This window comes from Elgaria multicarinata, chromosome 5, assembly GCF_023053635.1.
Source record: "Elgaria multicarinata webbii isolate HBS135686 ecotype San Diego chromosome 5, rElgMul1.1.pri, whole genome shotgun sequence".
Lineage (NCBI taxonomy): Eukaryota > Metazoa > Chordata > Lepidosauria > Squamata > Anguidae > Elgaria > Elgaria multicarinata.
The window spans coordinates 117,322,902-117,350,531 of NC_086175.1; the positions used below are offsets into that span (position 1 = coordinate 117,322,902).

The 27,630-nt window shown below is 43.8% G+C and overlaps 1 protein-coding gene across 1 annotated transcript in view; it reads left to right on the forward strand.

The window, feature by feature from the left end:
• Positions 1 to 26,643, forward strand: part of PDGFD (platelet derived growth factor D) — a 196,142-nt gene extending 169,499 nt beyond the window's left edge. The window contains exons 6-7 of the mRNA XM_063127106.1: positions 14,735 to 14,949; positions 26,358 to 26,643. Coding sequence (XP_062983176.1) covers positions 14,735 to 14,949; positions 26,358 to 26,492 — 350 coding nt within the window. The 3' untranslated portion in view covers positions 26,493 to 26,643. The remainder of the gene's footprint in view (positions 1 to 14,734; positions 14,950 to 26,357) is intronic.
• Positions 26,644 to 27,630: the final 987 nt, after the last annotated feature.

The following is a 27,630-nucleotide window of genomic DNA, read 5'->3' on the forward strand; positions in this document are numbered from 1 at the left end:
GCAAACTACGGTGTCTCTGCTGGAGGAGGGGAGGCTTGCCAACATGAGAGGAAGGGTCAAATAAGTCCCACAGCTGGGCAGGCAGGGGCAGTGGTCCACCGTCAGACCAAGGTGGCCTAATCTATTCCAGCTCATTGCTGGGGTTCGGGACCGAAGTGGTACACATTTGCAATGCTGAAGAGAAGGTGCAACTCCAGGGGGCTCTCCTCTGTGGACTCCTGCTGGGCTGTGAGTTCTCGGTAGGTGCTCAACCATACCTCTCTTTGATACCAGCCTTAATCCTCCTTCCTGCCCTGCCAAACACTAGTGTTTCCTGAGAAGAAGGTATGGCAGTTTAAATGTGTATGTAGAGTTCGGTCACAATTTGGAAATTCAGCTCGACAGAGAGTACTTTTGACAAGAGAACAACCTCAGCAAACTGCTCAGAGCTTCTCAAGATGTCTGGAGAATTATTACATTAACCTCTTTCTTGCATTGTGTAAACCTGCCAAACAGTTACAGAAACTGAAGCATTTTTAAACAGCATTTTTTACTGTACTTTAGTGTGTTTCGCAGAGGTTTAATGGCATGTAGCCCTTGTTAGCTAGGGTGACCAACTGTCAGGATTTCCCCGGATTTGTCCTGGTTTTTGTTCTTTCCATGGTGTCAGGGGGGATTTTCTATAATTTTCAATAATGTCCTGGAATGACACACCTTCCCCTTTAAGGCTGCTATTAGCATGGCAGGAGGGAATGACATGCTTTCTTGAGGCACATCATTCCCCCACCCCGAGCTCCAAGTGAGGTCTTAAAGGGGAAAGTGGGTCATTCGTGGACATTATAGAAAAGGCCCCAATTGGAGTGGATGGTGGTGGTGCAGAATGAAATCCTTTCCCCTCCTCCACTCCAATCGGGTTCTTTAAGGTGGCGGGGGAATAACGTACTTTCTGCAGGACTCAGAAAGCTGCTTCCCTGACTAGGTGTCCTCTTTTTGGGTTTCCCAAATATGGCCACCCTATTGTTAGCACTGTACTGTGTTGTAGTATTGCAGCAGCTTTGAGAGAAAAAAAAAATTAACATTCATGGTAAAATTAGCTGATTGTAAATAACAGTAGCAAAATAATGCCCCCTTTAAAAAAAACAAAAAAAAACAGAATAAAGAATCCATTGGGTGGAATGGACAGAAACGGGAAAGCTGTCAGGTGGCAGCACAGTTCCATTAACCAAGAATTGACGCTCACTCTTAATTTTGACTAAGAAAACTATGAAAATTGCGGCACGTTGAGGTTTCTTTCTCGATCCCGGTTCACATATGCATCTTCAGCACATAACGACTGCGCTCTGGTTTATTTTTCTTTCTTTTTTCCCTTAGCTTGCAGGACATTTGGGAAGTTTTGTCTTGTGGTCTTTGCATGTTTCTTCTTATTTATTTATTTTTTATTGCATTTCTATACTGCCCAATAGCTGAAGCTCTCTGGGCGGTTTACAAATTTAAGACAATTCAAAACAAAACCATAGTATAAAACCATAATATAAAATACAATATAAAAGCAAAAACAACATAAAAACAGCAGCAATACAAAAATACAAATTTAAAATTCAAATTTAAAACAGCAAAGTTAAAATTAATTTATAGACTGTTAAAATACTGGAAGAATGAAAAGGTCTTTACCTGGCGTCTAAAAGCATATAATGTAGGTGCCAAGCGAACCTCCTTAGAGAGCTCATTCCATAGCCGGGGTGCCACAGCAGAGAAGGCCCTCCTCCTGGTAGCCACCTGCCTCACTTCCTTCGGCAGGGGCTCGCATGCCTCCTTGCATGCCTTCTCCAAAATGTATTATGGGCTTGCATGCCTCCCCCAAAATGTATTTAGCCTTTTTCAGTAGACCATCGAAGGGGGCTGGGGAGCCAGATGATCTCAAGGACCAGCCCTCGGCGAGGCAACAAACAACAGTGGGGAGAGTGCCCCCCTAACGAGTAACATAATTTAGTCCTTGGCCAAAGCACCAACTGGAGTTCTTCTGGGTGGCAGTTCACATGGGTGTCCAGCTAGGTTGACCATATGAAAAGGAGGACAGGGCGCCTGTATCTTTAACAGTTGCATAGAAAAGGGAATTTCAGCAGGTGTCATTTGTATATATGGAGAACCTGCTGAAATTCCCTCTTCATCACAGCAGTTAAAGCTGCAGGAGCTATATTAGAGTGACCAGATTTAAAAGAGGGCAGGGCACCTGCAGCTTTAACTGTTGTGATGAAGAGGGAATTTCACCAGGTTCCCCATATATACAAATGACACCTGCTGAAATTCCCTTTTCAATATAACTGCTAAAGATACAGGAGCCCTGTCCTCCTTTTCGTATGGTCACCCTAGTCCAGCTTCACCATGCTCTGCACTTTCCCCCATTGGGAGAGGACTTGGGGAGAGGTGAAACTAAGGGCGGCCCAAATCAGGCACTGCTCACCCTTGCTCACCCGCCCACCACAAACTCGGCAGCTTCCTGCCCTGGCTTCTGGCCCTTCCCCCTGCTGCATTAATGGTAGCTGCCATTACTGCAGGGGGAAGAAATGCACACTTTCTGGGAGGCCCACAAGCCCTTGGGCTTAAGTCCGCACTCGCACCCAAGCACGTCTGACTGGGTCTGGACGTGAAGGGGAGGCTGCCCTCACAGACACAGTTGGACACTTGCGCTATCCCTAGGTGGAAACACCCTAACTCAGGCACCAGGAGGAGGAGCTGGGGGTCCAACTTTCCTGAATGCAGGCTTTCCTTGGCCTGGGAAAGCCCACACCCAGTGAAGCCACCGCAGCCAATGAGCAAGGGGGAGGAGTACTTTAGAACCTCAGTTGGGGTGGCGCTGACTGCCCTGCACTTTCCCCTGTTGGGAAGGATGTGAGGAAGGGGAAGCACTTAATGGAATGCAAGCCCAAGTGCGGAATGGCGCATGGCACACTACGGAAATCCCCACCATCACCCCAATCACTGATCAGAGATAATAATGGAGATTCCTCTAACCCTTGAGGGGTGGGGCTTGGTGGAGGGGGAGGGGCTTGGTGGAGGGCCAGAAGTTTCTCATCCATGCCACAGAATCAAATCTAGTACCAATTCTCTTCTGGTTTATGCCAATTTGAAAATCAAAGTATGGAAATGTGTTTGAGAGAGAAATAGATATAGATCTATTTCTAGATATAAATATATCAATTTAGCATGATGTTCAATGTGTTTTTATTGACTTTATTGGTTTGTTAGGTATTAAAATATAATCTGCCCCGAGAGCTTATCTGCTGAGTGGTAGATAAATGAAAAAAAATCACACAGTGGAGGTGGGAATCATTTTCTTTTGTGTCCCTAACAATGCGCTTGTAGCAGCCGGGTGCCTAATACCAAAGTCCACTCTCTTAGTCCAATTACAATTAAAATGCTCAGCCACCCAGTCTACGTAATGGAAATTGGTGAGATGCTTGCAGCCTAAAAAAACCACCTGCTCTGACAGGTGCCGATGACAGATGTTCTTCTAAGCTCAGTGCGATAAAAATGATTATCCAGCCCTTATAATGCAGCAGGGTGGGGGCATGAGGAGGAGGAGCTGGAAGTGATAATTAGGATGTTCCATGGTTGATATACAATAACTGGCTTTAAAGGGAAAGCCAAAACCCATTTGTACTCTTGAGGAACGATTAGAGGTGTCCAGATTTTATTTTGGTGAGTTATTCATAATGGCAGGGAGAAGGCAGCTGGAGAGCTTGGCTGACACTTCCGTCAATCAGACAGACTGAACGAGACAGAGACTCTTCAGCACTCAGCCCTGGGTACGTGCACAGCTCCCATTACTGGAACACTTTGAAAACTTCACCATCCCATGAGTTTAAACTAGTAATCACTTCTTTCCTTAGGTTGACAATAATAGGGTGACCATATGAAACGGAGGAGAGGGCTCCTGTATCTTTAACAGTTGCATAGAAAAGGGAATTTCAGCAGGTGTCACTTGTATGCATGTCACATCTGGTGAAATTTCCTCTTCATCACAACAGTTAAAGCTGCAGAAGCTTTACTGCAGCTTTACTGATTTAAAAGAGGGCAGGGCACCTGGAGCTTTAACTGTTGTGATGAAGAGGAAATTTCGCCAGGTTCTCCATATATACAAATGACACCTGCTGAAATTCCCTTTTCAAAACAATTGTTAAAGATACAGGAGCCCTGTCCTCCTTTTCATATGGTCACCCTAGACAATAAGGAAAGGAGGACAGGGCTCCTGCATCTTTAACAATTGTTTTGAAAAGGGAATTTCAGCAGGTGCTATTTGTATGCATGTAGCACCTGGTGAATTCCTCTCTTCATCACAACAGTTAAAGCTGCAGGAGCCCTGCCCTCTTGGCCAGATACAAAACAATACCATTGTTTCTAAGTACTAATCAGTCTTCCTAGCTGCAAAGAATGCAGATGTATTCCAATTCCTCCAGAGAGTAAAACAGAATTTCACATCGAAATTAAGAGGGTGCCAAATTTATTTTAACACAGGACAAAAATGAGTATTTTGGGATCTCTGTCTTCATCTTTTCCAACTAAAAGAATTTCCTTCATATGAAGGACTTCTTTTAATGTGTCTGCCAGTAACATTCATTGCGTATACACAATGGGAGGGATCCTGAGTTGAACTTCATGAATGGAAGGATTCCTTCTGTTATTGGAGGGAACTGGGATCCAGTGAAGCCTCTCCCTGGACGAAGAGGGATGGGCTAGCCATGTTTGACGATCCCTTCTTCCCTGTGCAGTCCCCAGCACCACCTTAGATACTGTTCAACAACATTCTGGAGTAGGGTGTAGGGGGTTGCAGGGTGGGGATTGGCAAAACTTGCCTTCTGGCCCCCGGGATCATCCAGTTCAGTGAGTTCCACTCCACTCAACCCTGCACCCAGCCCAATTCTTTTTATTCAATCCATCAACCTCTAATAGTAAATGTCATCTGTAATTGAAATCTGGCAAGAACAAAGCAACAATTGATGCTGGACTTTTGACAGGGGCCAGTTCCAATTTTTCAAGACACAGGGCTCCATCACACCAGCAATTGAGTGCACTCTTGCCATGCCTGGTGTGCGGATCTTCAGCATGGTACTGACATGATGCCGTGCCTGTCCTAATGACACCCTGCCTCTTCCCTAGCCTTTTCCGTCTTTTCCTAGAACACCTACAGTCTGGATTATTTTCCCTAAGCTCATTTAATGTGCCCTTAAGCCTCCATGTAGTGCTGTACTCTCACGTTTTCCTTTGTTGTGTTGTGTGTGCTGTGACGGGAGTCTTGGGCCTTAGCTAGACCTAAGGTTTATCCCGGGATCGTCCCGGGGTCATCCCTGTTCATATAAATGACACACAGGTGATCCCGGGGAGCAGGCAGGGATGACCCCAGGATGATCCCAGGATAAACCTTACTGTTGGCTTGAATGGATTGCATTAGGTCCTGGCAGGGAAAAGTGATCTCTCCCAGCAGCCGACTCCAAGCCTCAATATAAAACCTAAACATTGCATCCCAGGCTCGAAAGCATTTTTTTAAATCATACAATGCCCAAATCTCCACAAAGACAGGATTGTACTCCCTTGATGCCCCCAAAGAGCCAGACTAAAGGGTTGTTCCATTTTTGCCAGGCAGAAAGGCAGCCTAGTTGAAGTACTCATCTGACAGGACCTGCTTGTATATGTCTTGTTTAAAAAAAGGGTAGGGGAAGGAACAACTAATGCACTGGAGAGAGAAAGAGAAGGTGAGGGGTGGAGTGGAGTGGAAGAGCAAACGTGTGAAAGAGCAGCATATTCAGGTGAAAGGGACCATAAGCTTGACACGCTTATGCATCGGAGGTAAAAAATGCAGAGGCAAAGCAGGGGGGAAATTATGTGTGATGGATTACATAGATTGTTCCCACAATCTATGTAATCTGGGGAACTCTGTATAATCCCTGTAAACCACAGTTTCCTAAATGAGACCACAGAGGTACTGAATCCAGGGAGAGGAAGCACAATGGAGTTGTAGTGATGGAAGCTCTCTCCTTTGTCCACTGTTGCTTTTCATGTTCTCACAAAGAGCTACAAACAGTAGGTACTTGGAACTTGTACAGGGAGGCAAAAGTGGAGAGGAAGAGGACTGCAATTGGCCAGTGCACCTTATGCTGTACAGGGCCCTTTTTACACCTAAGGATTGTCCCAGGAAAATGGAGGGATCGTCTCTGCCTGCTCCCGGGATCTCCTGTGTGTCATTTGCATGCACAGGGATGATCCCGGGATGATTCCAGGAAAAAGGGCAGGTGTAGAAACAGCCCAGGTCTAGTCTCAATGGGAACGGGTCTGTAAAGAACACAGAGTGGGTTCACACAAGAAAGTTATGAGACGTTATAATCATGTTGTGAAGAACATACATAGGTGAATGGGCCATTATAAGTTAAATATCACAGACTGAACTTTCCGATCACCTCAAATGCAATGCTTTTTCAGTGAGGTCAGTTTATACATCCAGGTGCAAATCACCATTGTGGAATTAACAAGAAATCAAAAGATAGCATGTGCCAGTGTGAACTAGCCCATAGTAATCAAAGAGATGCATGCAGACCAGAGAAATTCCAATTCAATGAAATCAGTAAAATTTAAATGTACCAAACTTGATTTAGATTGCTTACACAGGGATTCAGCTAGCCCTAATGACCATGCTTCTGTTGCGTACATTATGTTATGCCATGGTATGCAAAACTTAACAAAAGACTATGCAACAGCTGCTGAGGATAGATTAATCAGGTGGGACATTCTTGAAATAACATTGGGCCGCTATGGGAGGTTTACAAGTTAAACAAGAATTTCTGGCACCATTGGGTGGTGTGTTTTTTAAAAAGGGACTTGAGCAAAGAAGGTCAAAGAGCAGGGATGTCACACCTTGGCCTTCTTCTAGTGTAGGTGGTGAAAATGGCCAACAATGCACACGAAAGTGTGAAGGTTTCATGTGAATTCCCCGTATCCTTAACAAAATGTCATCCATTTATCATTAATACAAATGATTTTTCAACACTTTAAAAAAAATACTGAACAGAGGAATCTCATGTCTCCAGGGTTTGCAAGGAGACGCCAATAAATATCTGTAATTCTCCTCGTACTCAACCTTGAAGGGTTCTGGGCCATCTGCCAGTGAGCCATGATACTTTGAATGTGGAATACAGATGTCACATGTGCTCGCTCATGGCAAATATGCATCCTGTGTTCCAAAAAGACCCTTTTGTGTATGTGGAAATCGCCACTCTAAGGCAGTTGTTTTCAAATGTTGTGCCTTCAGGAAACCCGTTCCATAATAACCTATCTGCTGAGGCTCTTGCGTGCACTGCAAAGGGCTCTGGGGCACATTCATAGGTGCATAGCTAGCTCATGCAGATCACTTAAGCAGGAGCTTCTTTAAACGAATGTTTTATAGCCTGCTCGTTACTGGCCGCTCACGGATGTTCGTGGGTCATTCCGATGTCTTCAGCCTCCTGTGCATCTCCCGCTCTATTTTCACATTCTAGCGCTAAAAATAAAACCTCAGAAAACCCAACTCTTCTGGGATAAATAGATATTAGTTGGGTTTTCCTGCCATGTGCAGGCAAAGTTGTGCACTAGTTCAAAAGTAACTGTTTTCTAAAAGAAAGTGTTCTGTCTGTTTAATCTGTACTTCAAGGAAATGCTTGTGTAGTGACTGTACCTTTTTTGAATGCCTTTTTCCTTACAGTAATTTGAATTTGGCTAATACATGCTATATTTCAAAAAAAACACCCCAAAATTTATCAATATATGACTTATTTCAGAATATATGGTTACAGTGGCAGTTTTAGAGTGAGATACACCATTATTTTTCTTTCAGACATCTTAACGTGTGGGATACAGACTGCCCGCCTAGAAATATACTTTGCCCTTCTGTGCCCTGACTCCTTGGGGGGGGGGGGAATCTGGTGCTGCCACTGGTGTGAAGGCGGGGAGAGAAAGTGGCAGTGGGCCCATGGTTCTCCAGAATCAGGAACCCTTTTGCCCTTCAAACCAGTGAGAGATCTGTCCAGAAATTACCTCTTTGTGAGTGTGTTTGGAGAACGATGGGACTGCTTGTGCAGCAGGCCTGTGCTGCACGTCAACCAGCTCGTATTAGCAAAAGGGACACGGACACCCAGACACATTCGCCCTGTCACTGTAGCTTAAGCTGCTGCTTGGCATGCAATGAGTCAGCTCTTGCAGCATAAATGCTTTCTTTTTTTAAAAAAAAAATGACAGGGGAATTCTACGAAGCCAGATTCATCATTGGCTCGATTCCATTGATTTCAGCTCAGATGCACCCCCTTTATGACAGCAGTAATTTCATCCCGCTTAGACTATTTGACCCTTCCTCCTTCGAGGTAATTGGCATGCCAGTTTGTATGAGCCAGAGTCCCCGTTCCATGTGGACAGTTACAATTCCACTGTAAAGCCCGGCCCTCTTGATCATTCTCTTTAAGAAATGATCTTTGTGCTGGAGGAACGGCATCTCGGCTTCCTGTTTGCTTGCATGTGCACACATGCACCTTTCCTGTATGTATTTATTTATTGCATTGCTATACCGCCCAATAGCCGAAGCTCTCTGGGGAACAGAGTGCATGTTAAAACAAAAAAATACTGTAATTTAGGGCACCATCCTGGATATTCATAACTCCCCAACATTGGGGACGTGCAACTTTTCAATGCAGGGCAGCGGCAGCACAGAGTGGATCCTCTCCTCTGTGCTCTGTCTGCCCTGTTTTTTTCAGCCAATTGTGACTGTCTAGCTGGGCCTTTACAGTGGGAGGGAGGAGTGGATGTGGCTCTTAGGAAGCTGTCTAAACCAACTTGCATGGTCTCCTCCCCTCCCTGCCACTGGGAACACATCCTTTTCACTGAGTGTGGAGAGGTAGTCACCACAGCTGTGAGGGGGAGGGGTGGAGAGCACCACCTATGAGCTTGGAGCAAGGAAACTGAAAAATCCTATGTCGTCCGCCACCCAATGTTGTCTAGGGGACATAGGACTGCTCCCTTATTCACTTACTTTTAATGGAGCCATTTTAATGTTTATGTGTGTGTGGTTTTGAGCTGGCTTGGTGGGAGGGGAGACACTTTGGGGGAAACCCTCTTCTTCCTTATAAATGGCATTAGCTTGAACAGTCAGGCTTCAGAGGCAGTAGATTTAAAGAATGACAACAAAGCACAAAAATCCATCCGTTAAGACAAAGTAATCGATGGTTTTCTATTCTCCTCACTCTTCCCTACGTACACTAGGGTGACTTTGCTTTCGTTGCTTGAGTGTGCTAGTAACTCCCATTGATTTTGTGGTTAGATCGCAAGCAATACATACTTCTTTGTACAAATACTGGCACTCTTGGGAAAACAGGACAAGTCTTTATCATGAGATGTAGCATTCCCCCCTTCCTTTTAAACTAACCTTACATAGGCTATATCATTTCTAACTTCACCCCAGACCACTAAAAATAACCTTAGCTTCCTCCCATACTCCCAGCTTCCGAGACTTCATCAGGAATTGCCTTTAAACCTTTAAGTCTATATTGGAGCCTTGAGATTTAAAAACTAAGCATTGTTGGGTTGTTTTATTGGTTTTTTTTTTTTAATGAAAGCTGAGATCCTGAGGGTGCTGTATTCTGAACTTAACTAGTGCAAATCCCGTATCACTACAGGGGATAGTAGACTGAGAACGATTGGATAAAAATATGTTTCCCTTGTGATGAGAGCAACTTTACACATTTAAAATAAATGTACTCCAAATAAACTGGCAAGGGTGAAAACAAAACAAAAAAATCTTTTAAAGAAGATCATTTACAATTACTTGAAGATTGAGATCGAAAACATGCAGTATATATTTTTCTCTCTCTTCTCCCCCTGGTGTCCTTTCAGTTCTTCCTGCTCAGCTTCCCTTCCTACTCTATCACCACCTGACTTTTCTCCAGCCCCTCTCCCAGCATTCTGTGCCTGCCTTTCATTGGCCCAGCACTCTAAGATCTCACAGGAGTAAGCATTATTACATTTGCTTACACACACACACACACACACACACAGGCCTTGTTCAGACAACACACTAAACCATGCTGCTTAACCACAAAAGTGTGTCTCCTCTGAATGAATGCTTAGAGGCTGTAATGGGCTGGATGAATAAAAACAAACTGAAGCTGAATCCAGACGAGCGGTGTGTCAACCAGTTCTGGATGGGGTTACACTCCCCCTGAAAGACTGCGTTTGCAGCTTGGGGGTGCTTCTAGGTCCATCACTCCAAATGACAGCCCAGATAGATGTGACAGCCAGGAGGGCCTACTATCAGCTTCGGCTGATACACCAACTGCGCCCCTTCCTAGAGTTGGAAGACCTAAAGACGGTAGTGCACGTGCTGGTAACTTCGAGGCTCAACTTCTGCAATGTGCTCTACATTGGCTGCCTTTGTGCCTAGTCCAGAAACTTTAACTAGTTCAAAATATGGCAGCCAGGTTGGTCACTGGTACACCTAGGGGTGACCACATCACACCAGTCTTAAAATCCCTTCACTGGCTGCCAAGGCAACGGCAAACCACCCCGCTATAAGGCCTGCCAAGAAAACGTCAGTGAAAGCTGGCGTCCCTCCAAGAGTCAGTAATGACTCAGTGCTTGCAGGAGAGGTTCCTTTCCTTTTTCAATCACCTTTAAAGCCCTACATGGCTTGGGTCCAGGCTACCTGCAGGATCGCCTTCTCCCGTACAATCCGCCCTCACTCGGGTCCTCTGGGAAGAATTTACTCCAGCCAACAAAAACAAGGCTGACAACTATTACCCCGAGGACCTTTTCTTCTGTCGCTCCCAGTTTGTGGAATGGCTTGCCGGGAGAGATTCGTCAACTTAACAGTCTTCCAGAATTTAAGAAAGCCATAAAGACTGATCTCTTCTGGCAGGCCTACCCAGTTGAATTTTAAGATGCTTTTTTAATGGCGTGCTGCTTTTAATGATGCACTGGTTTTAAACATTTGAATTAGTTTTATGTATTTTATGGTGTTTTTATTTGTGTTGCACCCCGCCTCGATCCAGAGAGAGAGGCAGGTAACAAATTATTATTATTATTATTATTATTATTATTATTATTATTATTATTATTATTGGAATGCATTGAGCTTTTGTGAACCGCCAAGAGAGCTTCGGCTATTGGGCGGTATAAAAATGTAATAAATAAATAAATGCATTCCATTAACCATTTTGTGGTTAAGCAGCATAGTTTAGCATGTTGTCTGAATGGGGCCAATGTGTCACATGTTACATTACATGCACAGGGTGGGGCATATGCATTAACATCCCCTCTGCTTCAACCGTCTCCCTTCCCAAGCTGCCCAAAGCTCAAGCTTTGAATTTCTTCAAATTTTCTACATTTTCTGGATGTCTACACTCCTTAATCTTTAGTTTAAAACACAAATCTGCAAAATTGGTCTGGTAGATCTTGAGTAATAAGCCTTACATTACCATATTCTTATAGAAGGTGCTGATATCACTTGCACAGTTCAGTAGTTATAGTAGGGAAATTCCAAAGCATATGAAATGCAAAGAACGTGTGTGTGTGTGTATGTGTGTGCGCGCGCGCGCAGATATTGAGCACACATTGGAATGAGCTGCATGTCCATGAGCATTTAAAGACGCTTGGGAGTTTATCAATAAAATGAAATATTTCAATGAGGGGAAAACCATAAATAGCTCTGTTTTCCCAAGTTGGGTGAGTTTTTGAAACAGACACGCTCAAAATGTGAAACACACATTTTGCTCATGCAATAAAATAAAATATTGCAACCAATTTTAGGCAAATCCACACTCATGTTTGGATCGGTCCTGAAAATGGTTAGCAAACGCCAAGCAACCACCCCTCCCAAAACAACAACAAAATGATCTTACCTTCATTTGAGAATGGAGGGAACCAGCATTGGAAAGGAGACTTTGGCTACCATAAAGTAAGGCAGACTCAGAACTGTAAGAACTTAAGAGCTCTGCTAGATCAGACCAATGGTCCATCTAGTCCACCATTCTGTTCACACAATGGCCCACCAGCTGCCTTCTTGAAACCCACAAGCAGGACATGAATGTAACAGCACCCTCCCACCCATATTATCCAGCAACTGTGTACACAGGCATACTGCCTCTGGTGTTGGAGGTACCATAGAGCCATCAGGACCTGTAGCCCTGGATAGCCTTCCCCTCAATGGAGTTGTCTAACCCCTTTTTAAAGTCATCCAAATTGGTGACCATCACTACATCTTGTGGCAGTGAATTCCATAGCATAATTATACATTGTGTGAAGAAGAATATATATTTTTCTCTCCTGACTCTCCTGCCAATCAGATTCATGGGATAACCCCAAGTGAGAGAGGGAGAAAAATGTCTCCCTATTGACAACTGTAGTTTCCTGACGAATCAAGGGAAGAATACAAATGCTATTATATACCCACAGGAATGACCATTCTGAAGATGTTCAGAACTGTAATTTCCTCCCTGGAGTTGGTATGTCTGTCTGTGTGTGGCAGCTGAGGGCTGTCTCTCAACAAAGCCCTATGAGGAGAGACTGAAAGAACTGGGCATGTTTAGCCTGCAGAAGAAAAGTTTGAGGGGAGACATGATAGCATTCCTCAAATACTTGAAAGGTTGTCACACAGAGGAGGGCCAGGGTCTCTTCTCGATCATCCCAGAGTGCAGGACACGGAATAATGGGCTCAAGTTACAGGAAGCCAGCTTCCAGCTGGACATCAAGAAAAACTTCCTGACTGTTAGAGCAGTACGGCAATCATGCAATCATAGAATAGCAGAGTTGGAAGGGGCCTATAAGGCCATCGAGTCCAACCCCCTGCTCAATGCAGGAATCCACCCTAAAGCATCCCTGACAGGTGGTTGTCCAGCTGCCTCTTGAATGCCTCTAGTGTGGGAGAGCCCACAACCTCCCTAGGTAACTGATTCCATTGTTGTATTGCTCTAACAGTCAGGAAGTTTGGAACCAATGACCAAGGGAGGTCATCGGCTCTCCCATACTAGAGGCCTTCAAGTGGCAGCTGGACAACCATCTGCCAGGGATGCTTTAAGGTGGATTCCTGCATTGAGCAGGGGGTTGGACTGGATGGCCTTATAGGCCCATTCCAATTCTATTCTATCATTCCATGATCACTCCCCAAATTTTCAGAATACTGCATCTTTTGTGGGCAGTTTCTTTGCAAGTGGCTTTTTGTACTGTTTTTTGCAAACTACCCAGAGAACTAGAACTTTAGAACACCACCATTGTGTTGGGCTCTTTGTGAAGAAAAGTATGGTGTAAATATGTTCAATTAATTAATCAAATGTTATGGGACAGGCTACAAATAAATAAAGCCTCTTTGAGGTTTCCAAGCCTCTTTGAGGTTTCCCAAGTACTCACAAAGAAGAGTCACAAAAACCCAGATGTTTTCTGAGTCAAAGGGAGTCCATGCCCAATTCGTAAGATCCTTGAGACTGTTGTGGTTTCAGTTTCCATGGAGGAACCTCTTTAGTTTTTCTTTCTGTGTATCCCACCCTTTCCATCTGTACTGCAGGAAACAGTAACGCAATGCCATTACGCCCCCAGGAAACATATTTGCCACAGAAAGGGCTGGTTGGTGATTGACTTCAATCTTTTCTATTGGTTATTCCATTCATTGCTATCTGGGCAGGCCTACCAAGTCGAAATTTAAAATGTCTGGTTGTTATTTTAATAATGTACTAGTTTTATATGTTTTTCATCAGTTTTATATATTTTATAGTACTTTTATAGTTGATGTTGTTCCCCACCTCAATCCAGAGGGAGAGGTGGGTAATAAATAAATATATTATTATTATTATTATTATTATTATTATTATTATTATTATTATTATTATTAGCCTTAAAAGCCTACCCAGCAACTAGGGATGCTTCAGGGCTTCAGTCTTTGCAAATTCCTATAAAAAATTGGCCAGATCCACACCTCTCAAGTTCATGTGCAGCTTGGAGCTTAAGTTGGATATTCCACTACTGTGAAAGTTGCAACATAGTTTTCAGTAGTTTCAACATATCAAAACAGACTTTTTAAACAACATAAACCCAATACTATTTTAAGAGAGAGGGAGGGAGGGAGAGAAATATGCATTTAAATATGTAAATTTGTGCATTTTGAGAGAAATCATGAAAGATCTAAAACATATTGGAGGGGAAGTACTCCTTTAAATAAATACATTTTCAATTATGTACTGATTTACTATTTTGAAAGGGTTTTTAAAACAAAACAAAAACAACCATGCAGATTAATCGTGAAATAGAATGGAATTGTGGGTAAAAACTAGAGAAATATGGAAACAGCCTCTCAAAATTCTCCACGCCGTTGTTTCTCAAGATTAGGGCTGACCTTTAGCTTCTTTCTTTTTCCCCTAAGATGGTTATTCTTGTCATTACTGCCATTGCAAGTGGAAAGAGCAACCACTGTGTTGACAAACTGACCACCATTGTGTATTCTCCAAATGCCCCAATTCTAGCATCATTCCACGAAAATTCTACAAAATGGCCTTTTTCTAGGAGTTGGGGGTAGGCTGAGAAAAAAATGAAAATCACAGAATAAAAATGTCTTCTGAGAATTTCAGCTCAGCTCTAAGAAGTGACCCGGGTGAGAAATAAACAGATTTGTCCATCCTCATCGGCATCATAGGGGTCTCCTTGAGTAATCTTTGTCTCCATGTTTGACCTCTCCCCACTCTCTCTTTTTCCATTCCAGTCGATTTGGACAGGTTGAACGATGACGTGAAACGTTATAGTTGCACTCCAAGGAACTACTCGGTCAACATAAGGGAAGAGCTGAGGCAGACCAACGTTGTTTTCTTCCCGCGCTGCCTTCTGGTCCAACGCTGTGGAGGAAATTGTGGCTGCGGCTCTCTGAACTGGAAATCCTGCACGTGTACAGCGGGGAAATTGGTGAAGAAATATCATGAGGTACTTTGCTTGCTCTCGCTCCTTATTATTTAATTTGTACTCCGCCATTGTTTTCTCTAGGCTGAGGGAAGGGTATGTTTTAAATACAAACTCTCTTTGGGTTTTACTTTTTCCTCACACATCACAGCAGGGATATTGGTGAAAAAATATCATGAGGTACTTTGCTCACTCTCGCTCCTTATTATTTAAATTATGCTCCGCCATTGTTTTCTCTAGGCTGAGGGAAGGCTATGTTTTAAGCACAAATTCTTTTTGGATTTTACTTTTTCCTCACACATCCTTACAGGCACTTACTCACACACACACACTACCAGTCATTAGTAAGCTCTAACATACATTATTGATAATAAATATTTATTAAGCACCTACAAGAAAATCTAGGGTTTTGCCACCATTTAAACTACTCAAGTGACCCCGAATTTTTTTAAAAAAACCCACCAAAAACCTGTTCATTGCATGCTAGGATGCTTATTCTAAAATAGAGGTAGGCTTGGAGGCCTAATTTGGGTCCTGGGCTTCCTATGCAGTCTCCACCTTAAGTCCTCATCCCAATCATACACAGTCTTCTTTGCTATTATTCCCCTCATCCCCTTCCGCCTGAGGTGGGATACATGCCTAGGCCTTTATTGCCCTCTATCCAGTTCTCCCATTAAGCCAGAGGTGTTGAACCAGTAGATGGCCCAAAAATTCAACCATTCCATTTTCAGCATTTTGTGGGGGTGAATGGAGAAAAAGCAAAAACTCAGGCAAAAGAGGTTGGGAAAGGTGAGAATTTCAGAGAATTTTCTCCTTGGGGATGGGAACAGGTTTTCCACATACCCTTTTTAAATGTAGCCAGTTGTTGAGAGTTCTTCTTTCTTTCTTTTTATTTATTTTTCTTAAAACACCTCCAGCATTTTCAGGAGCCCAGGAGTTCTTACTGGAATGCTTATTGGAGAAGAAGAGGTCACATGGTCTCCAATATGCTGGGCTCATCCACAGGGGTGGTGTTTTTTTAAAAAAAAAAACTAAAAAAGTAGAAATAAAGACCCTCAGCAATTGGCTACACTTAAAAAGGGTATTTGGGAATCCTGTCCCCCTCCATAAGGGGAATTTTTTTTCTGAATTCCCCCCTCCCCATGAAAGAGACAGAAAAAACAATGCCTCTTTCATGGGAAGAGGGAAACTTCTCCAAATAGGGGGCAAGAATCAGCACAGCACTATGCTGAACCTCTTTCAGCCAAATTCCAGGCTGGAGAAGTTCTTGTGGCCTCCATTCCAGGGATGGGCATAGCCAAAAGCAAAGGGGTGTGGGGAAAATACCAGCCTGTCTTAACTGAAAGCTCTTACTGCCAGTAACTAAGGCCTAATCTGCACCAGCCGTTTATTCTTGAATAATATCGAGGACGTCCCTACTGCACCGCAAGATGTTCACCTACTCTCTAAGTGATTTAGGGATGACGCCTCAGTTATTCAAGAATATCGCAGACTGCTTTTGCCATGTTTTTTTCAGCTCTGTGGTGTGCCCCCCCCCTTCCCAAAGCTGCTGCTGTTTGGTGTGAACACCCAGCTCAGCAAACAGACAACCTACTGTCAGGAGCATATCCAGTGGTTTCAGACGTGTGCGGGAGTGGACGGCCGCCATTTTCTGCACATTTTTAATTGGTTCGCAGTGTGTTTTGGCCCCGTCCGTGCATTTTTTAAATGCAACCATATCTATGCGCAGGAGTGCATCTTCAACGCAGTACCTACCCCACACACACACACGCATTTCTGTGTATTTACGCTGGTACACTTCTCGGAGGAGGTATTAAAAAGAATTCCATGTCCCATACCCATCTGTCCAATCCCACCGACTTCTCCCAATACACCTTCGAAAGCACCATCACGGGCCACACGTCCCACAATGGCTCTCCTTTACTCCCATGAAATTTCCCTCATGTGTGCTCCATGAGGGACGATCTTGGAAGCTGGAAACCCCATAATCATCCCTCCCCCATCTTGAAAGGGCTCTAGGTGTAGGTGAGCCCTAAGACTTAAGGAAAAGCATTTCAACTTTTTAGAATGGAGAAAACAGACACAAAAGCTTTGAAATCACCAAATGATTGGTTGTCGGGGAAAGGGGGTGGGGCGAGTGGAAGGGGGCATGGCCCTCTGGGGAACCCGAGAGGCCAGATTGGGGCTCCAAGAGGGCTGGATTTGGGGGCCGGGACTGAGGTTCTTCGGCCCTGTTTTAAGCACTGAACATTCAGAACAGACTGAACAAGTGCTTTACGTGAATCCGGTGAGGGGCCATAATCAGAAAAACAGACATCCACACCCATATCCCTACCGGGATGAGGAACCCCACACATTAATGACTAACATGATTAATATTGTGATTTAAAGAGAAATGCAGCATCAGTACAGTCCCATAGGATGGAAGACTGTGACCAACTATCATGGCTGCCTGCCTGCTCAGTCTAACTGATGATGGGCAACCATGCTTATGGATCTTTAGCGTCAAACTGGAATTGCACAGGACAGCCCTTCAACTAGAGGACTGTCCTCTGTAAAGTAGGACACATGGCCACCCTACCTACTTCTCTGGCCATGAAGAAAGATGTATGGAGCATCTCCCTTATGGAGGGAAGGTTGCAACCGCTGGGATTGCTTAGCTTGGTAAAATGGCTATAAATGTAATAAATAAAATATCTGGTTGTTATTTTGTGGAGCTTGTCCTTAATGAATACGTTTCAAGATCACAGAGCTTCTCTCTGTACAGGTTGATTGAATTGGGAGTGGGGGTGGGTGGGGAAGAGAAGCTTCTAAAAGCAGTACAATGTGTAAATCCATCTTGAATATGAATAAATACAAAAGCAGCAGCTTGGTTTGAAGGAGGGAATGCCTACGCAGCACCCAAATATTAATGTGATTTATAATGAATGTTAAAGGTTTCGTTGAATGCTATCATGTCAGGATAAGCGATTGCTAGGCTGCTGGGTGGACACAGCGTGGAAAGACCTGCCTTCCACTGGAATGGTGAGATGGGAATTAACTCACCAAGTCTGCCACATTGCTATTAATTCCTTCCATTCGTTTTATCTCACAAACCGGAATTAATTAAGGACAATGTTCTAGCGTTAGCTTCGAATGACCTGGCTTTTGTAAATTTAAATGTAAATGTATCCTTTAGGGATGAATTAACAGTACAATGAACACAGATTTAGACATTAGCATTAATAGACGCAGTGAAGATAAATCTATATTGGATCCATCAAAGACAGGACTGATGTTAGTCCGGTGCAACATTCTTCCCAGGAAAGATTCTTTAAGGAGGGTGGGTGTGTGGGTGTGGGTGTGGGTGTGTCCCGTCCTGGGGTTAACTACCCTTCACTAGCTTTGTTCCACATTTATCTAGCCATTAAAACAAAACAAAAAAGCTCTCATCAGGGGGAGAAGAGCAGGTGACATGGACTCTTTCGTATCTTTCCCAACTTAGAATCAATTTGAACATTCAGCAAGAGGCAAATGGCCCAGTCGTCAAGAGGATTTGCCACCTCAGGATGCGCAGAATCATGGAATCATAGAGCTGGAAGGGGCCTACTAGGCCATCGCGTCCAACCCCCTGCTCAATGCAGGAATCAATGTATATGGGGTTCCCAGGTAGTCACCCTTCCAGAAACTGACCAGGCCTAGACCCGCTTAGCTTTATGAAGGTTGCAGCCTCCCATGCCATCACACCAGATATTTCTTATCATATGGGGGTCATATATCTAAATGCACACCAGGTAGAACTTTATTTATTTTTATTTCATTAAAACATTTTCATAGCGCCACCTCACCATTTCCAGCATCATGGCACTTTACAATATCACGTAAGAGAACCAGTATGGTGTAGTGGCTATGGTGTTGGACTGGGAGTCGGCAGATCCGGGTTCTAGTCCCCACTTGGCCATGGAAACCCAATGGGTGATTTTGGGCCAGTCACAAACTCTCAGCTCAACCCACCTCACAGGGTAGTTGTGAGGATAAAACAGAGAGGAGGAAGTTTATGTATGCTACCTTGGGTTCCTTGGTGGAAAAAAGGCAGGATATAAATGCAATAATTAATTAATTAATTAATTAATAAAAGCAGTTACCATTAAAAGCTCTCAAGTCACATGAAAATTCAAACATTCCCACAAATGCTTGTATACATAAAAACGCCTTACACTGACGTTTAAAACAGTGTACAGTGGGAACCTGTCTAACTTCCACTGGCAAATCGTTCCATAGCTGGGGGCCAGCAACTGAAAAAGACCCGGCTCCTGCACATTCTAATTGATATTGAGGGACAATCAGAGCGCCCCGCTCCTGTGAACAGGTCTGCTGGTAGTGGGGCACCGGGGCGAGATGGGCACTGAAGTAACCAGGGCCTAAGTGTTGCTAACTGAACATGCCAAGAAGAAAGAGGGCAAGCAGAGATGTGCTCTGTGATGTGCTGGCATTCTACATGTAGCAAATGTTTGATGTGAGGCCACTGAATGTCCTGAAGACACAAGGTACAGTTCTGCTACTGAAGTTAGGCATGACTGGGGTGGGAGTACATCTTGGTAACATTATATGAGTCATTCTGAGGGCATGTCTACACGAGGGCTTATCCTGGGGATCACCCCTGTGTGTCCACATGTCGCACAGGGGATCCTGGGGGCAGGGATGAATGATCCCTCCCTTTCCCTGAGATAACAGGGACGGCTTTAATCCTGACTTTTCCTGTGGTCTCGAGATTGTCCCAAGATGATGTGTCAGTAGCTGTCCCGGTTTCATCCCGGCTCCTTGCAAGTAAACCATGGGGCATGGAGCTCTTCAGGAGGTGGGAGGGGGAGCAGGATCTTTTTTTAAAAAAAACACTTACCTTTCTGATGGAGCACTCATGCGCCCATCTTCAATAGAAAAAAAAATCCAAATTGGTGGGCGCGATGTCCTCCTTCCTCCCAGGACATCATGCGCCATGTGTAGAGTGAGGTGGAGGATCTCGTGATCACTATATCATGAGATCCTCCCCCTCCCCTCCCTAGGTCTAGACATGCCCTGAGTTTTTCAGAGGGAAAAAAAACAGGGTAGAAATTAGATAGATTTACTTATTAATCAATATGTTGTTTTTGTTTTGTTTTTGCTGTACCTTTACATTTGTAGCTTACAGCGAAATTACAAAAACAAGACATAATTTCTCCCTCTCATAGCAAACTGGATAGTTGCCAAAATGGGACCATTCAGGGAGGTATCAGCATGCTTCAAGGAATCCCAAGGTTTGAAGAAGTACATTGTGCAAAGAGCCAGTGTGGTGTAGTGGTTAGAGTGTTGGAACGGCTCAGGCGATACGGGTTCTAGTCCCCACTTGGCCATGAAGTTCATGGGATGACTTTGGGCCAGTCACAGACTCTCAGTCCAACCTACCTCACATGTAGGACAACATGGAGAGGAGGAAGATCATGTGTGCCACCTTGCGTTCTGTTCAAGAGGGCAAAAATGCTGAGGCATAAATGTAGTAATGTTGTTGTTGTTTTAACTCTAAGAGACCAATAAAAAAAAACCCTTAAAAGTAGCTCAGTAAGGACAGAGCATGCTCAGTAGCCACCAAATGTTGACTGTCAGTTGGAAAAGAAAAAGGTGGGGCTCCTGTTTGAGCTTCCTTTAGCAACTCATCCTGGAGGAGTACATGTCTGTCTGGCCATCACGAATCCCAAACAGGAGCACTCCAGCTAAGAAGTGAGGGTACATTCCCTTGCGGGCCCCACTTGCTGACCCTAGCAATCAACTCACGTACCTGAGCGGCAGTCTTTTGGAAAGTGAAATTGCGTCACATACAAATAGGGTAGGGGCTTCTACATACTTAGGGGAACACCTAGAATCTGGATTTACTCTGTGTGTGTGTGTGTGTGTATGATATTATTTTAAACCCACACACACTAAAAACTGCCTGACAGAATGTTGATAGTAATTGAGCCTACTGAAGAGCGGTGTGTGTGTGTGTTATAAAGAACCCAGAAGGCAGGTGGGCTGTTTGTATCTATCAGTTATTTCTGCAGTTTGAGAAACAGGTTTTTTTTTTTCAAGAGGAGGGAGAAAATGGAAAGAGAATTGGCCTGCTCAAGTGCCTCACAGCTAACAGTAAGTATCCTAGAATGAGGGTTGGGAGTAGGGCAGGGATTAGTTTTCAAAGGATGCCTTTCCCATCTCCAGAACTGTGTGCCCCTGCTATATAGTTCTAAAACACTCATGTTTCGGGGCAAAACTCCTCTAGGACAGCAGAGGGACAGCGGGAGAGAGGGGGCCTTGAAGTTACCTCATCAACTGTTAGCTCCTGGACAGCAGACTGAGCAGACACATGGGTCAACTGGTCACCGTCTTCCCCTCCATGGTGGGATGTCTTGGATTTCTGTTTAAATGCTAGTAGCATCTATCATATAAATTAACATATGCAAATGTTATGCAGATCTGTGCCCTGTTTTGTCCTGTTGTTATTGTTGTTGTTTTGGTGATGCATTTCCAGTTTTTTGGCAATGCATAAGTGGCCACCCTGGGTGTTAATCATCTCAGTCTTGCAGATTTTCCATAGACCTTAAAGAAAGGTGAATGAGTAAATGGTGAGGTTCCATGAGAATTAACATTGAAGTGTCTGTATAGTTGTGTCACTGTGTTGTAACAGGAACGCTCGAGGATTTTGTGCACTCTGTGTTTGGAAGTGAGCTGTCCTGATAACATGTCCCAAGCTAATGTGCAGATTAGAATAGTTATCCTTTGGATTCTGCACTTCTCCAGAATGTGGAGTAGTTTTTGGCATTAAAAACATAGCAAAATCCATATAAAAATGCATATTTTACCGGAAAATGCTTATTTTTTAAAATTAAAATACATGTTTTACCATAATGTTCATATAAAACATTAATGAACTTTATGCAGATTTTTAACCCATCCCCCTCTCCCCCTCAGATTAATGCAGAATTGGAACAGGATAGACTTACGAATGAACACACGTGAAATTTGCCACGGACTAATATAATAGTCTGTTCCGTCCCTCCTTAATTATAGACAACAACGAAATTTCAGATTTATCACCTTAAATTGGATTTAAATGCAGTCTCAAAAACACCTCATTTTTATTTTTATTTTTTAACAAGCCAACCACTCATTTTTAAACTCTTTGACTTCCAATATCAGAACACCAAAGTGGGGTTTTGTTTTGTTTTCCAGCATAGCAGGGTTAAAAACTATTGATTGTTTAAAAAACAGGAAATTGCTCTCCACCAAAAATAGATAAATCTTTACCCAGGGGGCCGCCTTGCGGAGAATATGTCATTCTGAAGTATATTTTCAATGACCCTAGATCATTTCATATTCACCTAGATTCCAAACAAGGTCAGGAGAGCGTGATGCAGTTTGCATGAGAAGCACAAAGCATTTGTCACCAGACGGGAAAGTCACAGAAGCACGACTCCTCACTATCCTTCAATATAGTTACAAGGCAGAAAGCCCGGACAGCGTCGCATTCCTCTGCTTCCCCCATATAGTCAGTTCTATGAGAACTTTTATAAGGGCATCGTAATCTTTTAGATTCCTATCAACACAGTATCAGCCTCAGCAGCCGCATTTCCCATTCTGTCTAGGTTTTATTAACATGGTCCCACATAACGGGATTGATTCAATCTGTGATATATGAAGGGGGAATATTTTCTGATGTACATTTTCCCCTACTCTAACCATTCCTCAGCCCCTGAATCAGTACCCAGTATACTGGGGCATTTGTCGGGGCAAACGTACCACAGCAGGGCCCACCAGAGCTGATATCTTACCTGGCCCCAATCCTAGCATTCATCACTATTTGGGTCCCTGGTATTAACATGCGGGGTTACACAGTGAAGGCGTTGGGCCGTTACAGTGCTCCTCCTACATCAGCCTGTTTGTGAGCATGAGGGGGAGGCTGTAGCTTTCCCACCCCCTCCATGTTTGACCTTCTCAAACTGGGGAGAGGCAACGAGTGGGTTACCGCAGGGCTCAGTCCTGGGCCCAGTGCTCTTCAACATTTTTATTAATGATTTGGATGAGGAGGTGCAGGGAACGCTTATCAAATTTGCAGATGACACAAAATTGGGTGGGCTAGCTAATACCCTGGAAGACAGAAACAAACTTCAAAGTGATCTTGATAGGCTGAAGTGCTGGGCTGAAAACAACAGAATGAAATTTAATAGGGATAAGTGCCAAGTTCTACATTTAGGAAATAGAAACCAAATGCACAGTTACAAGATGGGGGATACTTGGCTCAGCAATACTACAAATGAGAAGGATCTTGGAATTGTTGTAGATTGCAAGCTGAATATGAGCCAACAATGGGATATGGCTGCAAGAAAGGCAAATGCTATTTTTGTCTGCATTAATAGAAGTATAGCTTCCAAATCACGTGAGGTACTGGTTCCTCTCTATTCAGCCCTGGTTAGGCCTCATTTAGAGTATTGCGTCCAGTTCTGGGGTCCACAATTCGACGCAGACATGCTGGAGCGCCTTCAGAGGAAGGCAACCAGGATGATCAGGGGTCTGGAAACAAAGCCCTATGAAGAGAGACTGTTTAGCCTGGAGAAGAGAAGTTTGAGGGGAGACATGATAGCACTCTTCAAATACTTAAAAGGTTGTCACACAGAGGAGGGCCAGGGTCTCTTCTCGATCCTCCCAGAGTGCAGGACACGGAATAACGGGCTCAAGTTAAAGGAAGCCAGATTCCAGCTGGACATCAGGAAAAACTTCCTGACTGTTAGAGCAGTACGACAATGGAATCAGTTGCCTAGGGATGTTGTGGGCTCTCCCACCCTAGAGGCCTTCAAGAGGCAGCTGGACAACCATCTGTCAGGGATGCTTTAGGGTGGATTCCTGCATTGAGCAGGGGGTTGGACTCGATGGCCTTGTAGGCCCCTTCCAACTCTGCTATTCTATGATTCTATGATTCTATGTAGTAATTGCTTGTGAAGCTGGTGATGGGCATTATGCACCAAGGGCATAGTTGTACCCAAACCTTGGAACCAGACCTGCCATTCCTTAAGTCATATCTTTACTCATTTCCTACAGAAAGAGTGTGGTGTAGTGGTTAGAGTGATGGACTGGGCCTTGGGAGATCCGTTTTCTAGTCCAACACTCAGCCATGGTGACTTTGGGCCAGCCACCAACTCTCAGCCTAACCTACCTCACAGAGTTGTTGTGGGGATAAAACTGAGAAGGAGAAAGACCATGTAACCCACCTTTGGTTCCTTGCAAGTAGAAAAGAGGTGGGATATAAATGTAAAATAAATAAATACAACTATTTAAAGCCAATATATATTTCCGATGACTCACATAACAGAATCCCTGAACTAGACTTTGCTTGTATGGGTTCAGTCAGTAATTTGCTCCCTGTTTTTCCAGATTTCCTCAAATTGACTTGATATCTTGGGAGATCCATTTTCCTATTATTATTATTATCATTATTATTATTATTATTATTATTTATTTATTTATATAGCGCCATCAGTGTACATGGTGCTGTACAGAGTAAAACAATAAAATAGCAAGACCCTGCCGCATAGGCTTACATTCTAATAAAATCATAATTCTAATAAAAATTACATTCTAATAAAAATCCTGTAGCATGAATCTCCTTTCATTCATGTTCCTATTCATTTATGCCCAAATGTGATATATTTTGCATAATGGAGGGCAGAGATAGTGTATTCCAACCCAATACATATTGGGAATAGCATGTTTAGGCCTCTGTGCCATGGGACCTCAAACATGTGAAATTTGGGACAGGGCCAGCAATCACGATCCTGTACACATGTACGTGTACACACACACACACACACACACACACACACACACACACACACACCAGTCCAATAGAGATTGATAATGCTCAGTAGCTACAGAAAGTTCAGTGTCTGCTGTTGGATAAATGGAAAACTGGGGGAGGGGGGCAGGCTATGAAATGCCCTGCTTCTACAACTAACAGCTTACATTGTCCTGAAGGAGCACATAGCTGGCTGGCTTATGTTAGGATGTGAGGAGGATACACTGCAGTATTTTGGTGAGTTCCCTATTAAAGAAATGGAAAATTCCATTTGATGACTTCAGGTCAGGTCAGTTTCAAATAAATGCAGTAGACAGGCATCTTTGAGCAAGCAAATGGCCCATAATCTGAAAACTTCAGCTTTATTTCAAATGTGCCGAGTTCCCTTTTATATACTGTGACCATGCCAGGCGACCTTGCTTTTTATTTTATTTTCAGTTCTGCCAAATAAACCTGAGCCTAAGACTATTAGATGAAAGGCAGGATTGACACTTGAAATATCAGTCCCTTGATCATTTCGTAAAGCCGCCAAATTCCTGTGTTGTTCAAACACTGCTTTGCCGTCTTGGGTGGGAACATGCCTGCCAATTCATTTCTCTCCTGTTATCAGCAAAGTGCACATAGACTGTGCTCATGTTTCTTAATAGAAAATAGAGAAAAGACAAAATCCCTAAACTGTCAGAAGATCTGTTGGCTTCAATCCTGGGCGGATCTAATCCCCCATCATGTGCTAGCACCTGAAAAAGCCCTAGTTCACAATTTTAAAAATCGTTGTATTACAGTCACTAGATGTTGGGGAAAGTGTTTGTGTATGCTCCAGCTTCTGCACTCAATAGGCTGCACATGGAATTGATGTCTATAGAGCAGAGGTGGGGAAATTGTGGCCACCAGATGTTGCTAGACTACAACTACCTATCATCTCTGACCATTGGTTTGGAAAGGGGCAGGAAAGGACAACTAAAATAATCAAGGGCTGGAGCAACTCCCAAATGAGGAACGGTTACAACAGCTCAGAAAAAAAGGAAAATGACAGGAGACATGATAGAAGTGTACAAAATTATCCATGGTGTGGAGAATGTGAATAGCGAGGCATTTTTTTCCTCCCCCTCTCATATTAGTAGAACCAGGAGTCATCCCACAAAGCAGATCATTTCTTTTCACATGAAAATCCGTGCATAGTTTCATGCATATTTTTTTTTGCAAATGTATGCATCAGTTGTGCACATCATTGAAATGGATGCATTCTTCTCCCATTGATTAAAGCATGCACAATTTTATGTTCATTGTTCCAAATTTACCCATGCTGTAGAACACATTTTCGTTTGACCACAAACCACACTGCGAGCTCAGAAATATATGAACGTCGACCACAGATTATGTCGGAATCTCTGTTCAGTCTGGAAGGTTTGAACTGGGTTAATTTAAAAAATGAAGTGACTGGAATTTGTTATACCTCCCTGTCTCCCAAACTATGTGCTTGGCCTTTGAGAAGGAGTGCAATCCTTTCTAAGACCAGTTTTAAACTTCCATCCAGAATACGTGGTTTCCTGGATGCACTCGAAGTGGCTTCTGACTAACCATCCATTTTCTATTCTAGGTGCTGAAATTCATCCCTGAAGCAGGTCATGCCAGGAGAAGGGGCAGAACCAAGAACAACATGTCTTTGGTTGATATTCAACTGGAACACCATGAGCGTTGTGATTGCATCTGCGGTGCAAGGCCACCTCGATAAAAACAGTCCAAGCCATCCTATTTGCAACTTTAAGGACCTCTTTCTCTTGAAGGAGGGGCAGTTCCCAGAGATTTTCCCAGTGGCACTGGAACTTTGCGTTGCCACCAGTAGGGATGTCAACATCCGCATCCAGCTTAAAGTACCTCTAAGTGCCACATGTCATCATTAATAACGCAGATTTATATATCAGAATGCAAATCTGGGATTAAGGATGAGAAAACAGGAGAATCCAAAGGATGGTATGTTCAGTGCCTGCAATGAGATCTAACTCCCATGACGGCAGTATTCTTTTGGGTGAATTTCCTAGTTGGCTTTTAAAATCTTGCATGCATAAGTTACACATGGGTATGCATGCGTGTATTCACATAACCTTGCACACATAAGCCTATTGACTTAAGCACACTTACAATGTAAATAAGTGGGGGAAATGCATATATATTTTCAAAGTAGGTAATCCAGGGTCTGCCTTGACAGTGCCAGTTGCTCCTGCTTTTGTAAAAAAAACCTGCACTTTTGCTGTTGCGGGGTGGTGTTGGGTAATCCCAATGCAGGAGGCAGCCCAGGCTTTCCAGTGGCCATTCAGCTCACCGGGCCTGACCCCTCCCCCTCGCCCAGCTCCCGGCGACCAATGGGAGGTTGCCTTGCACCCGGGAATGCCCCTGGAGCAAGGACAGATGGCAAAAGAGCCATACTGACCTCATTCCAGCAGGAAAAGCCATGTTAATTCCCCAACTTTTCCAGTGTGCAGCTGCGTAGCGTACTGGCTGCGTAGTGACTGCTGCATCGTATAGCTGATGCAGAGCTACCGCGCAGCCCCCATTGGGCTTTTAACCCGTATAGACAGCACCTCCTAGTTTATACCCAAGCAGCCCAGTCCACCAAATGTACTCCACGTGCAGAAACAGGTTTCCACATGTGGATCTGGTGTACTAGGTATGCAGAATCATGTTGCTGCATGGGGAAAAAGAGACTACATCTAGCAGTGTCGAAATGCATACATAGAGGCATGCGTAGCAACTTACAGTTCACAACAAGCAAGCTTGCACATTAAGCAGTCTGAATCCAAGGGTGTGTACTCTTCTGCTTGCTCAGATAATTTTCTGGATTAAGACAAAGGGCTACCCCAAAGTACTCATCC